The sequence below is a fragment of the Pinus tabuliformis genome, chromosome 7 (genome assembly GCF_031772625.1).
Source record: "Pinus tabuliformis cultivar Carrire ecotype Pingquan chromosome 7, CPIR1, whole genome shotgun sequence".
Lineage (NCBI taxonomy): Eukaryota > Viridiplantae > Streptophyta > Pinopsida > Pinales > Pinaceae > Pinus > Pinus tabuliformis.
Window position 1 is genome coordinate 660,818,417 of NC_142293.1, and position 12,125 is coordinate 660,830,541.

At 39.0% G+C, this 12,125-nt stretch overlaps 1 protein-coding gene across 2 annotated transcripts; it reads right to left on the reverse strand.

The window, feature by feature from the left end:
* Positions 1 to 8,032: 8,032 nt before the first annotated feature.
* Positions 8,033 to 11,593, reverse strand: LOC149249176 (putative metal-nicotianamine transporter YSL12). 2 transcript variants are annotated; one of them, XM_089458645.1, is made up of 6 exons: positions 11,316 to 11,593; positions 10,874 to 11,255; positions 10,623 to 10,795; positions 10,392 to 10,489; positions 10,094 to 10,228; positions 8,033 to 9,776 (listed from the first exon to the last, which is right to left on the reverse strand). In XM_089458645.1, the coding sequence occupies exons 1-6, from the start codon at positions 11,409 to 11,411 to the stop codon at positions 8,477 to 8,479; spliced, it is 2,184 nt and encodes a 727-aa protein (XP_089314771.1). In that variant the 5' UTR covers positions 11,412 to 11,593; the 3' UTR covers positions 8,033 to 8,476. The 2 variants fall into 2 exon arrangements, with proteins under 2 accessions (XP_089314771.1, XP_089314770.1); XM_089458644.1 differs by having other exon boundaries at positions 10,874 to 11,593.
* Between the last annotated feature and the right edge of the window lie 532 nt (positions 11,594 to 12,125).

The window sequence follows — 12,125 nt, forward strand, 5'->3', positions numbered from 1 at the left end:
GGCTAGATGAGGCTAAGTTGCTTGGGAAATTGGCTAAGTGTGAGACCAGTGAAACATATGTAAACATTGATAAGATTTGATTGTGATCGCACACAAACACTTAGTGATACAACATAAACCATCCAAAATGTATAAAACATATTTTTCTTGATGCAACAACCTTCGTGACAAGAGTGCATGAAGTGAGTGTGAAACATGTCTATGTGATGATTGTTGGGTTGTGTCATATTCTTTTCATGACTAACCTACGTAGTGAACTGGAGGGTTAGAGGGGGGGCAAAGCCCCCTTTTGTTGCACTGATTACGCAGTGGAGGGGTCACGGGGGGTGGCAGCCCCCCCTATCCAGGGGTTTTGAGGGGGGCAAGTAGCCCCCCTCTACGGGGTCCGGGGCAGCGCCCTGAGAAAAAAAATTTGGACCCTATATTAGGTTGGGCGAACCTACCTATGGTTTTCGGTCCATGGTTTTGGACACGATGGTTTTCATTCCATGGTATTGGATGCTTCAGCATGTATAAATATGTATTGTAACATTGAAAGGAATATAATGAAAAATCAAATTGGTAGTCCCGGTTTTGAGATCCAGGGGAAAATCTCTTTGTATATGTATTTTATGTGTTATACTCTCACATTGTTTATTTTCTATGTTTTAGAATTCATATGTAGGTAATTTCTATATGGGGTTAAAACCTACATTTGGTATCAGCACTATTTTTGGCTTCAAGGGGACGCCTTTGTGGCTGAGGGGTTTCGCTCGGGCCTGTAGTAGACCCTATTCAGTGGGAGATCTGTGAGATCGATTCTAGTGGTAAAAGAAGATGGTGAGCAGTGGAAAGATAGAGATCGAGAAATTTAATGGTCAGAGTTTTGAGTTGTGGAAACTCAAGATGGAGGATCTGTTGGTGGATAAAGATGAGTGGATCGTGGTAGATCTGGGTACTAAACCAATGGAAGTGTCCAATGAAGAATGGAAGAAGTTGGATCAGAAGGCAAAGAGCACAATATGATTGTGTGTCTCAAATTCAGTATTGTTGAATGTATCAGGGGAAGCTACAACAAAGGCCTTGTGGGACAAGTTAGGGACTTTGTACCAATCTAAGTCTCTGGTGAATAAACTATTTCTGCAAAAAAAACTGTATAACCTGAGGATGAAAGATGGAAACTCAGTGACAGATATTATGAACGCATTTAATAGTATGGTAAGTCAGTTAGCATCTATTGATATTAAAATTTCAGATGAAGATAAGTGCATTAGTTTGTTGTGTTCTCTACCAGATTATGAGATAGTCTGATTATTGCAATAGGTAGCAATGCAACTGCCTTACATTTTGATGAAATAGTCTCATCCTTGCTTACAGAGGAGATGAGATGGAAAAATATGGAGAGTCAGAATGGTGATGCCTTGTCTGTACAAGGACGGTCCCAGAATAGAAACAAAAATAAGTCATCGAGTAGGAGATCTAAATCTGGAGGGAGATCTAAATCTCCAGGAAAACCTATAAAGGTGGTGTGGTGGAAATCGGAAAGGAAGGGCACTTAAAAGGGATTGTAAATCTAAATCTCCTAATAAAGGAAAGGGATCTGATGATGCTCCTTCTGCAAAGGCGAAAACTATCTCAGATGAAGTTGAGGATGTGTACTTGGCTTCTTCAAGTACACATGTAGATCATGAGGCATGGTTGATTGACTCAGGGGCATCCTTTCACTTCACTCCCCATAGAGAGTGGTTCTGCGAGTATGAGAAATATGATGGTGGTGATCTTCTTAGGGGATGATAGGAAGGTTAGAATCATTGGTTGCGGAAAAGTAAAGTTGAAATTGCAAGGTGGAAGAGTTAGAACACTTCCGAGTGTTCTGCATATTCTTGCATTGGCTAGAAATCTGATTTCTGTAAGCAAGTTGGATGATGCAGGTGTAAAAATAGTGTTCGAGAAGGATACCTGCAAGATGGTTTGGGGAGCACTGGTATTGATGCGGGGAGTTCAAACTGGAACTCTATACAAGCTGCAAGGTAGCACTATTGTTGATGGGTGCAACAGTTCTGTGGTTCTTGAAATTGGAGCAAAAAATCTAGTGGTTTCTTGAGAGAAGACCATGCTATGGCATCAAAGGCTTGGACATATTGGAGAGAAGGGCCTTTGAATACTTCATGGTAATTTATGGTAGAAGGTATGAGTAATAGCTCTCTAGATTTTGATCTCTGTGAAAATTGTGTATATGGGAAGTAGAATCAGGTGAGTTTCGCCTCTGGTGGTAAGAGGGCGAAACAAATATTAGAGCTTGTGCACAGTGATGTGTTTGGACTTGTGAATATTCCATCACTGGGTAATTCTGTGTACTATGTATCATTTATAGATGACTTCTCAAGGAATACATGAATATATTTCCTTAAGAAGAAATCTAAAGTCTTTGATAGGTTTAAAGAATTTAAGGCTTTGGTGGAAAACCAGACAGAGAAGAAGATAAAGGTGTTGAGGACAGATAACGGTGGAGAGTTTTGCAATAATGAATTTGAAGAATTCTGTAAGAAGTGTGGTATATCATGACAGAAGACTACTCCATATATACCTCAGCAAAATGGAGTTATAGAAATAATGAACAAGACGTTGATGGAAAGGGCAAGAAGCATGCTCAGTGGTGCCCGGTTAGGACAGGAATTCTGGGCAGAGGCAGTGGATACTGCATGTTACCTAGTCAACAGGTCACCTTCATTAGTGTTGGAAGATAAGACTCCACAAGAGGTATGGACTGGTAAGAAACCCTCTCTTTCACATATAAGGGTATTTGGATGTGATGCATATGTACATGTTCCAAAGGAGAAACAAACCAAGTTGGATAGTAAATCTGAAAAGTGCATCTTTATTGGGTATAAGAATGGTTTAAAGGGTTATAAGCTTTGGAACCCAATAACAAGGAAGGTTGCGTACAACTGATGTGGTTTTTAGAGAGGTGAAAGATGTTATTAAACATGAATTCCAACCAAAGGAACCTGAGAAAATAGAGTTTGAGCTAAAGGAGGAAGAATCAGACACTACAACAGAGGAGGAATCAGAAGATGAAGAGCCACAAACTCTGGGTGTAAGAAGATCAGTTCGAGAAAGAAGGCAACTAGAAAGGCATAATCCATCTGCTTTCTATTCAAATTTTGCTTTATCTATTACTGATGATGATCCCAGAACTGTGAAGGAAGCAGTAGATTCAGATGATGGAAAACTCTGGAAAGAGGCCATGGTTGATGAAATGGCATCTTTGCATAAAAATGAGGCTTGGGATCGGGTGGAGTTGTCAGTTGAAAGAAAACCCATTAGTAGCAAATGGGTGTTCAAAAAGAAGACAAATGCAGAAGGAAAAGTGGAGAAATACAAAGCTTGGTTTGCAGCAAAAGGTTATTCCCAGGTGTCGCGAATTGATTTTGGTGATTTGTTTTCTCCTTTTGCCAAGGTAACTTCTATTAGATTACTTTTATCTGTTGCTGCTGCTTTCGATTTTGAGGTAGAACAGATGGATGTAAAGACAACATTTCTTCACGGGGATTTGGAAGAGGAGATCTATATGAAGCAACCTGAAGGCTTTGCGGTGAAGGGTAAGAAAGAACTGGTATGCAAGTTAAAAAAGTCTCTGTATGGGTTAAAACAGTCACCAAGGATGTGGTATTAGAAATTTGATACATTTATACCAGGACTTGGCTTCACCAAAAGAAAAGCAAATTACTGTGTGTATTTTAAATTAATTGGTGACTGTGTTATTTATCTGGTCTTGTATGTGGATGATATGTTGCTGGTTGGAAATGACAAAGAAATCATCCAGGATTTAAAGACCCAATTGTCCTCCAAATTCAACATGAAATATCTTGGTGCTGCAAACTGTATTTTGGGCATGGAAATTAAAAGAGATCGGGAAAAGAGAAAGCTCTGGTTAAACCAAAGGAAGTATGTCAAGACAATACTGCAGAGGTTTAATATGCAGGATAGTAAACCGGTGAAGGTTCTTATTCCTGTAGTTGTAAAGCTATCTGCTGAATAGTATCCCAAGACACAAGAAGAGGAAGAGGATATGTCCCGTGTTCCATATGCAAGTGCGGTTGGTAGCCTGATGTATGTGATGGTTTGTACTAGACCATACATTGCACATGCAGTGGGAGTATTGAGCAGGTTTATGTCAAAACCAGGGAAGGAGCACTGAACAGCAGTGAAGCGGGTTTTTAGATATTTGAGTGGCATTAGTGATTATGGTTTGTGCTACCAAGGAAGACCTGGATTGGATAGAGTGTTGGATATTCATGGCTTTGTTGATGTAGACTGGGTTGGAGATCTAGATCAGAGAAGATCTACAAGTGGGTATGTGTTTAACCTATTTGGACGTGTAGTCAGTTGGATGAGTAAGAAACAATCTGTAGTGGCACTATCAACTATAGAGGCAAAATACATGGTAGCCACTCATGCAAGCAAGGAAGTAGTTTGGTTGCAGAGATTGTGTTCAAATATGGAGCTAGTACAAGAAGCTATAAGGATAGACTGTGATAGCCAAAGTGCAATTTACTTGGCAAAGAACCCTGCATATCATTCAAAGACAAAGCACATTGATGTTCAATATCACTTTGTGAGGGATATGATAGAAGACAAAAAGGTGTTGCTGGTAAAGGTGGACACTTTGAAGAATATTGCAGATGCATTGACAAAATCTGTGAGCTTTGAGAAGTTCTCCTGGTGTAGAGAAACAATGGGCGTTTCAGCGCTGGAAAAATGACTAAGCTCTCCTATGGCCCCCTGTGGAAAGAAAACAACAAGTGGGAGAATGTTAGGTTGTGTCATATTCTTTCGACAACAAACCTACGTAGTGAACCGGGGGGTTAGACGGCGGGCGGAGCCCCCCCTTCGTTGTGCTAATTGCGCAGTGGGGGGGTCACGGGAGGGTAGTAGGCTCCCCTATCTGGGGGGTTTGAGGGGGGCAAGTAGCCCCCCTCTACGAGGTCTGGGGCAACGCCCCAGGAAAAATTGTTTTTGACCCTATATTAGGTTGGGCGAACCTACCTATGGTTTCCAGTCCATGGTTTTGGACACAATGGTTTTCGGTCCATGGTATTGGATGCTTCGACATGTATAAATATGTATTGTAACATTGAAAGGAATATAATGAAAAATCAAGCTGGTATCCTAGTTTTGGGATCCAAGGGAAAATCTCTGTGTATATGTGTTTTATGTGTTATGCTCTCGCATTGTTTATTTTTTGTGTTTTAGAATTCGTATGCAAATAATTTCTATACGGGGTTAAAACCTACAATGATAACAACACGTATGCACACAATTCCCTTGAAGCAAAACAACATTCCCTTTGCATGCCAAACAACAATCCCTATGCCCAAAGGCGACACATGCTGCATAAAGATGAAAACATGAACAACTCTTAAGATCAAGGAGGGGAGGCTTGAGATCTTCAACTTACCAACAAGTGACCAAGGTCGATTGATCATAGGATCTAAGGTACGCTCCAAAATTTACATGCAAGCCAAAATTTTGGAGGGTGGTTGTAGCTGCTACAACAGGTAGTTCAAGTAAAATTGATGTCATTGAAACAATTTAACATTGGTGGTTTCTGGGCTCTAATATTTGACTTTTACAATGGTATTCTTATATAATATAGCCTAAATATATTGAGTGATTTTTTTATTAATTTTTTTTTCAGAATTGCAAAATTTTGAATCCAATTATTTCCTTATCATATATCTGAATTCCAATTTAAACTTGATAACTATGACTTAAACCAATATAATAATGGAAAATATTTTTTATCATCTTTTACATAAAAGAAAAAGTTCAATGAAGCTTCTCAACATTATTTGAGCAGGGCCAACAACTACGTTTGGAAGTGGGGCTTCCAAGATAGAACTAAAAGTGGCACAATTTATTCCAAGTGTTAGGAATTGGATAATCCAACGCTCCCCATTAATGGCAGTGTAGAAGGATAATTCAATGCTCCCAATGTGTTTCGTGGCATGTGCTTAGCACTAGCGATGTCTCTGTTTACCAACACTTGTGGGTTTTGGTGTAACGACAATCGTGACTCCAACAAGTGGTATCAGAGCCAAAGGTCTCGAGTTCGAAACACACCTGGCTCGCATTGGGGAGAGAGATTGTTGGGAATTGGATAATCCAACGCTCCCCATTAATGGCGGTGTAGAAGGATAATTCAACGCTCCCCGTGTGTTTCGTGGCATGTGCTTAACACTAGCGATGTGTCTGTTTACTAACACCTGCGGGTTTTGGTGTAACGGCAATCATGACTCCAACAAGTGGTATTAGAGCCAAATGTCTCGAGTTCGAAACACACCTGACTCACGTTGGGGGGGATTGTTGAGAATTGGATAATCCAACGCTCTCCGTTAATGGCAATGTAGAAGGATAATTCGACACTCCCCATGTGTTTCGTGGCATGTGCTTAACACTAGCGATGTGTCTGTTTACTAAAACCTGCGGGTTTTGGTGTAACGACAATCATGACTCCAACACCAAGATGAAACTGAGCATGAAGCAGTTTATAAAAAAAAGTGGGAACAATGGTACACAACACCATTTTCAGAAATTTCTTACCTGCAACATTACTTGCAATGGCTCCAAATTCAAAATTCAGCCACGAACGAATAAGCTCTAATTTCTAATTTCCAAAGTTTCAATGAAGAGCAATTATAGAGAAACCAATGGTTACAACGCGAAAATGATTTCATTTGGTTCAGTGAATATCATGAAACCCAAAATGTAATCGTTTCAAACCATAACGGTGCAATCATCCATAATTCCTAAGGAATTCTAATCTTATCTGTTCCACGGATTATTGTTGTTTTATTATTTGTTAGAAGAAGGGGGGATTTTTTTAACATAGGTAAATTTGAAAAATGTCATTGAATTTCAACTTTTAGTAAAAAAATTACTTTACTAAGGAAAAATGTTAAATTTGAAAGAATTTGATGTTAAGATAAATTACAGCCTTAAAATAAACTAGTTACCTTCTTAAATGTCAATTTGATAATATCCAATGAACATCGACTAAACCAAACCCTCATAAATTAAAATTGGGTTAAGGTGTCACAATTTAATTAATTTTTCATTTTATATGATTTTGAGGGTTGCGGTAAGTCCAAACATCGAATGAAGGAGTGCACTTGGTCAATGCAGCAAACATCGTTGGTAAAGAAAACTGGTCACATCTGGGACACCATTGTTGATTGTACTTGCATTGTACTTCTATTCTGGTCGGTTGTAATGGTCTGTAACATACGCAAATAGATACGAAGAACTATGGAGTAAGAATACAAGGAGCAATAGTCTGTAGATATGAAAAAATACGGAGAAAGAATACAAGAGCAAGAAACCTGTCAGGGAAGCTCTCATTACTTAGGTCGAAGGCATGCAACTTCTCCAAAGCCAAGAATTCGCTGAATCAAGCACATGCATATTATTAATTATATCTTGCAACTCCCATCAAATAATGTAAATCAAAATGAAAAGACAACACTGATAATGACTCAATTTTAATCTGGTGCACTATACATCGATACAAACAAAACCATGGAAGTAACAGATCAGGTGTGTTCAGGATGGTGTACAAATCGTGCAGTCTAATTATTCACATGCCTTTGATTAAAAATATAGTATATATATTCAAGCTCTTTCATATAACTGTACGTAGCCGTAAATGTAAAGGCTTATTATCTTATATATATATATATATATATATATATATATATATATATAATGGTGATGTAAAGATATCTGAGAGCGTAGATATCAAGCTTTTATTACATCAGAAACCCAAACCCAGAGGTTAAGAATTAAGAAGCTTATTTTATTTTAATTGATTTTTTTTGGATATATAGTATTTATGTTGATTTGGAGATCCATATTTCAAATCCATTGCAATTATAGTTTATTTTCAGAATTAACTAATTAATTTTTAAAACAAACTACAATTATGTGTTTGAAAAATCAAATACAAATCAACATAAAGACGATGAATCCGAAACAAAGTAACAATCTCAGAAATCTTAAATCTGAGATTAAGAAGCTATTTAGTCTTCACATCCATTGTATAAAAATACACACATTGAAACTAGTCCCATTTTTCCAGTGTATATATAAATATACACATTGAAAGTAGTCACATTTCCATCTCACTAAAGAAACTCAATAGTCTTGCAGATATTATATACATGCATAACAATGGGGACATAAAGATAACAATGGGGCATCTTTATGTTGATTGCTGTTGCCTCGAATATTTGGGAATCGGACAGACACAGACATGAGCGCAATCAATTTTTTTACCGCGCACTTATCCATCTAATTTCTAATTTTCAAATATTCGGGGAATCAGCGATCGACATAAAAATGCCCCTAATCAGCAATCGACTTAATCTCAGGGATATGCCTACAACACTCGCAAAGGGATAAATATATAATTCTGATCTCGTCGGATCTGCCCTTCCTAGGAGTTACCAAGAAATATATCCACTTTAGTGTTCACGCTGCTGGACAGGAATTTCATGCAGATGGGAGGATTGACCTTAGCCAGAGCCAGAATCGCGGAAGGAAGACTCCATATGCCATCTCCGCATAAGAGACCGGCAGCCACTGCAGGAACCATCAAGTCAGCTTCTTTGCGGTTCATCTTCTGCCAAACGAATACAATGGCCGTCCCCACGCACATATCGATGGCAAAGTAACCTCCAATGTAGAAAGGTATAGCCATGGCCATCGGCAGGGGAATATACTGTGACACCTTTTTGGGTACACGGTCTCTTATCAAATTGATCACAATGGCCACTGCGAAGAAACCATAACAGAGATTGAGACAGTTCTTGGGAAGGGCACCAAATCCTTCCACTGCAATCATGGCAATGCTTCTGAAAAGTATTCCATTGGGGGCTTTATAATCTCCATTTGGATCTCCCACTTTGAAGGCCTTCCAGAATAGCCAGAATGACAGTGGTGCTATTATGCATCCCATGGCTGTCCCAATCACTTGACTCACAAACATCGACCTTGGCGATGAAAGGGTCAGGTATCCAGTCTTGAAATCCTGCATCAGATCTGCAGCAGTGGAGACTATTGCCATCATTGCTCCACAAGTAGCTAAGCCTGCCACTATACCTTCATGGTCCTTTCCTGCCCATGCTCCAAAGATGAAGATAGCTAGTTTCCCATAGGTTGTGACCAAGCTCCAATCTGTGAGCCCACATCCATATGCGTTGCAGAATGCAAACACAGGTGCCATTATGTATGCCACCAGAACAAAGTACCATTTCACAGGATGAAAAATCCGTGGGATGACTCCAATGGATATAGCAGCAAGGGCCACATATCCAGCTCCAGCCACCCATAGGGGTATGCTGTCTTTCATAAAAATCTCGTTCCGCCGCTGCTCATCATAGGGTATTGCTGCATCTACTGCTGCCTGATTCCCATCACTGTTTACCACTGGAAGACCATTTCGAGCCCTCTTCTCCTTGCTTTGACTATACAGATCGGTCCCACTGATGAGCATGATTTTGACGAAATTGTAGAGTCCATCGCCCAATATGAGAGCAATAGCCACAAAGACCTTGTAACCTTTGAGGCCCTGCATACTGCTATCAGCGGCAGTGTACCAGTCTCCTTTGTGGTTATGTATGAGAGGCCACATGAGACCCCAAGAGATGACTGCTCCGAACAACATGGACAAGTTTACCAAGTGAGGACAGAGCATCCCAGCCCCTATATATGTCGCGCTGAAGTCGAAGTAAAGTCTGCAATATACATAACATTAAAATGGTAATACACATAAACATTAAATTAACTTCAATAATATAAAAGTCATTCTTATGTGGATTGTCAAGTCTAAAAATCTGTCCAATTCCAAAATATTGCTGCAAAATTAAGTCAAAGTAAGCCAAACAAAGGGCTAAAGTTTAAGTAACTTCCATCTAAAACAAATAAGCTTCTATTTCAAATTGAAGTTACTATAGCTTTCCTAGCTAATTAGAATTGGGTAACAAAACAAAAAAACTCTCATCCAACCATTCAATATAAGAACCCGAAAGACATATCAAACCCCAATACATACTCCTGCTTGAAAGCTTGCAATCCAAGAGTAGGAAACACTTGAAAGCCACAAGTATCAGTGGCTGTGAAAAACCACTGGAAAAAGCCCCAGAGAAAACTCAACGTAAAGAATTTTCCAAGAGCTCTGACTTGTTTCCTGCAATATTTGAGGGAAATCCACTGTAAGATGAAAAACTCATTGATACTTAAAATTGGGGATCAACTAGACTCTGATTATATCCATTTGATCAAGTTCAAACATTTGCAAAGTTTAGGGTTACCTAGACTGTGATTATATTCTGGCATTACATTAGCATTACCTTGCTTGCTGGTCTCCCTGAGGAGTGTGGAATCCATTTATGAGAATAGCTGTTGCTGTGCCACTTGGATAGGTGAGCTTATAGTCTATCACCATTATCTAATAGGCAGACAAGAAGAAAATCAGGTAAAATTCAATTTCACAGTCACTGCAAAGAAGACCTTAAAAAAAAAAGACATGGAAATCCTAAATCAAAACTACACTCATTCTTACGATTCCAAATTTTCCTTACCTTCCGAAGCGGTACTACAGCTAACAGTCCCATAAAGGCCACGGTGAAAAGAAAACCAATAATCCAACTAAGGCTTGGTTCTTTGATATTGTCTGGAGTATTCCCAGCACTACCTGTGTCTGACTGGTTATATATCGTTTTGGACATAGCCAAAATATATGACCCAAATCCCCCTGCCATTATACCTAATTCAGAAAACTAAAATCGCATAATAATTCATCACAAAAAGTTTCAGGCTGACTCATACATACCGCTGAATGCAAGCCCATAACAAGCCACCACACAAGTTTGAATCACAGTATTCTCTTGTCTGGTGAATGGAGTCTTCAATAACCCGAACTTTTCGAGGAATTTGGTCCATGTTTTGATGAAAAAGAATCCCAGCAATCCAGCAGCAACATTGAGAGAAGGGATGACTCCGGTGGTGAGGCTCAATTTCATGACAATTATACAAAACATAATACCCAGCAGCATGCTCAAAAACATTGCCCTGAATGTGATCTGTTCCCACCAGGGAGGCACCTTCTTGTCGTCAAAGATCTGCTCGATGCTCACCTCTTTCTCTTCAATCTCACAGGAATTTCCATCCTGGTTTTGCCGGTTAGCATCACCAGAGCTTAATTCTCCTCCATTCTTCTCATGATCAACTCGTTTTACAAGCCCTTCACGACGATGACCATGGCCATCCTCTACCTTCTCATGATCAACTCGTTTTACAAGCCCTTCACGACGATGACCATGGCCATCCTCTACCTCGAGGGGCCTGCTTTCGAAACTGTCTTGACGCATTTGGTCGCCACAGAATTCACAAAAGCAATGGGATCAGCCAGGGCCAAGAAGTTCTTCAACCGAGCAACCATGCGCTTTCTCCACCTCCAGCCTTCCTTTTTAAGACTGATCCTTTCTGCCCTTGCTCTTATACAACAAAAGATCGCGTTATGCTTTTACAAAGAAGAGCGGAGACCTTGTGATTTGGAAACTCCACGTAACAAGCCCTATGACGTGGTAGCATTCATTTTCAACAAAGCCTAGTCCCAATTTAACTGAGAGTCTGAAACCAATCCCACGACTTAAATAATATCTCGACGACCAGAGGCCAACTCTTGGGGATAGCACTAGATTCCATCACGGGCCAACCAAAAAAAACTTTATATTGTTTATTTACTTATGGATCGGAAATAAAATATCAATTCAGAATAAAAAGGGCAGGGTACTAACTTTCCATTTAAAAATATTAAATTTGAAAATAAAAAATAATATTGATAAACTAACATAATCCATTAATAAATGTAAATATAGTTGAGATAATATATATAAATTAAAATCTTAAAAATATTATAAATCAAAATTCTGATTTTAATAACTAAAACTTAACCTTTCATATTTTCAGATTTTTTAATAGTGAAACCCTAATCTAGTGTCTAGACCTAAAATGCAAAAATAAAATAAATCCCTATAAAATATTTTTGGTTTTATATACATGAAATTCATCCAATTTTTAAT

Bases quoted from the DNA above. Each gene is read 5' to 3' on its own strand.
- LOC149249176 (XM_089458644.1), bottom strand. From the start codon at position 11,411: ATGCGTCAAGACAGTTTCGAAAGCAGGCCCCTCGAGGTAGAGGATGGC. The intron at 10,796-10,873 runs GTATGTATGAGT...GTATAATGGCAG, and splicing joins TTATGGGCTTGCATTCAGCG to GGGGATTTGGGTCATATATT. The intron at 10,490-10,622 runs GTAAGGAAAATT...TCTGCCTATTAG, and splicing joins CTGTAGTACCGCTTCGGAAG to ATAATGGTGATAGACTATAA.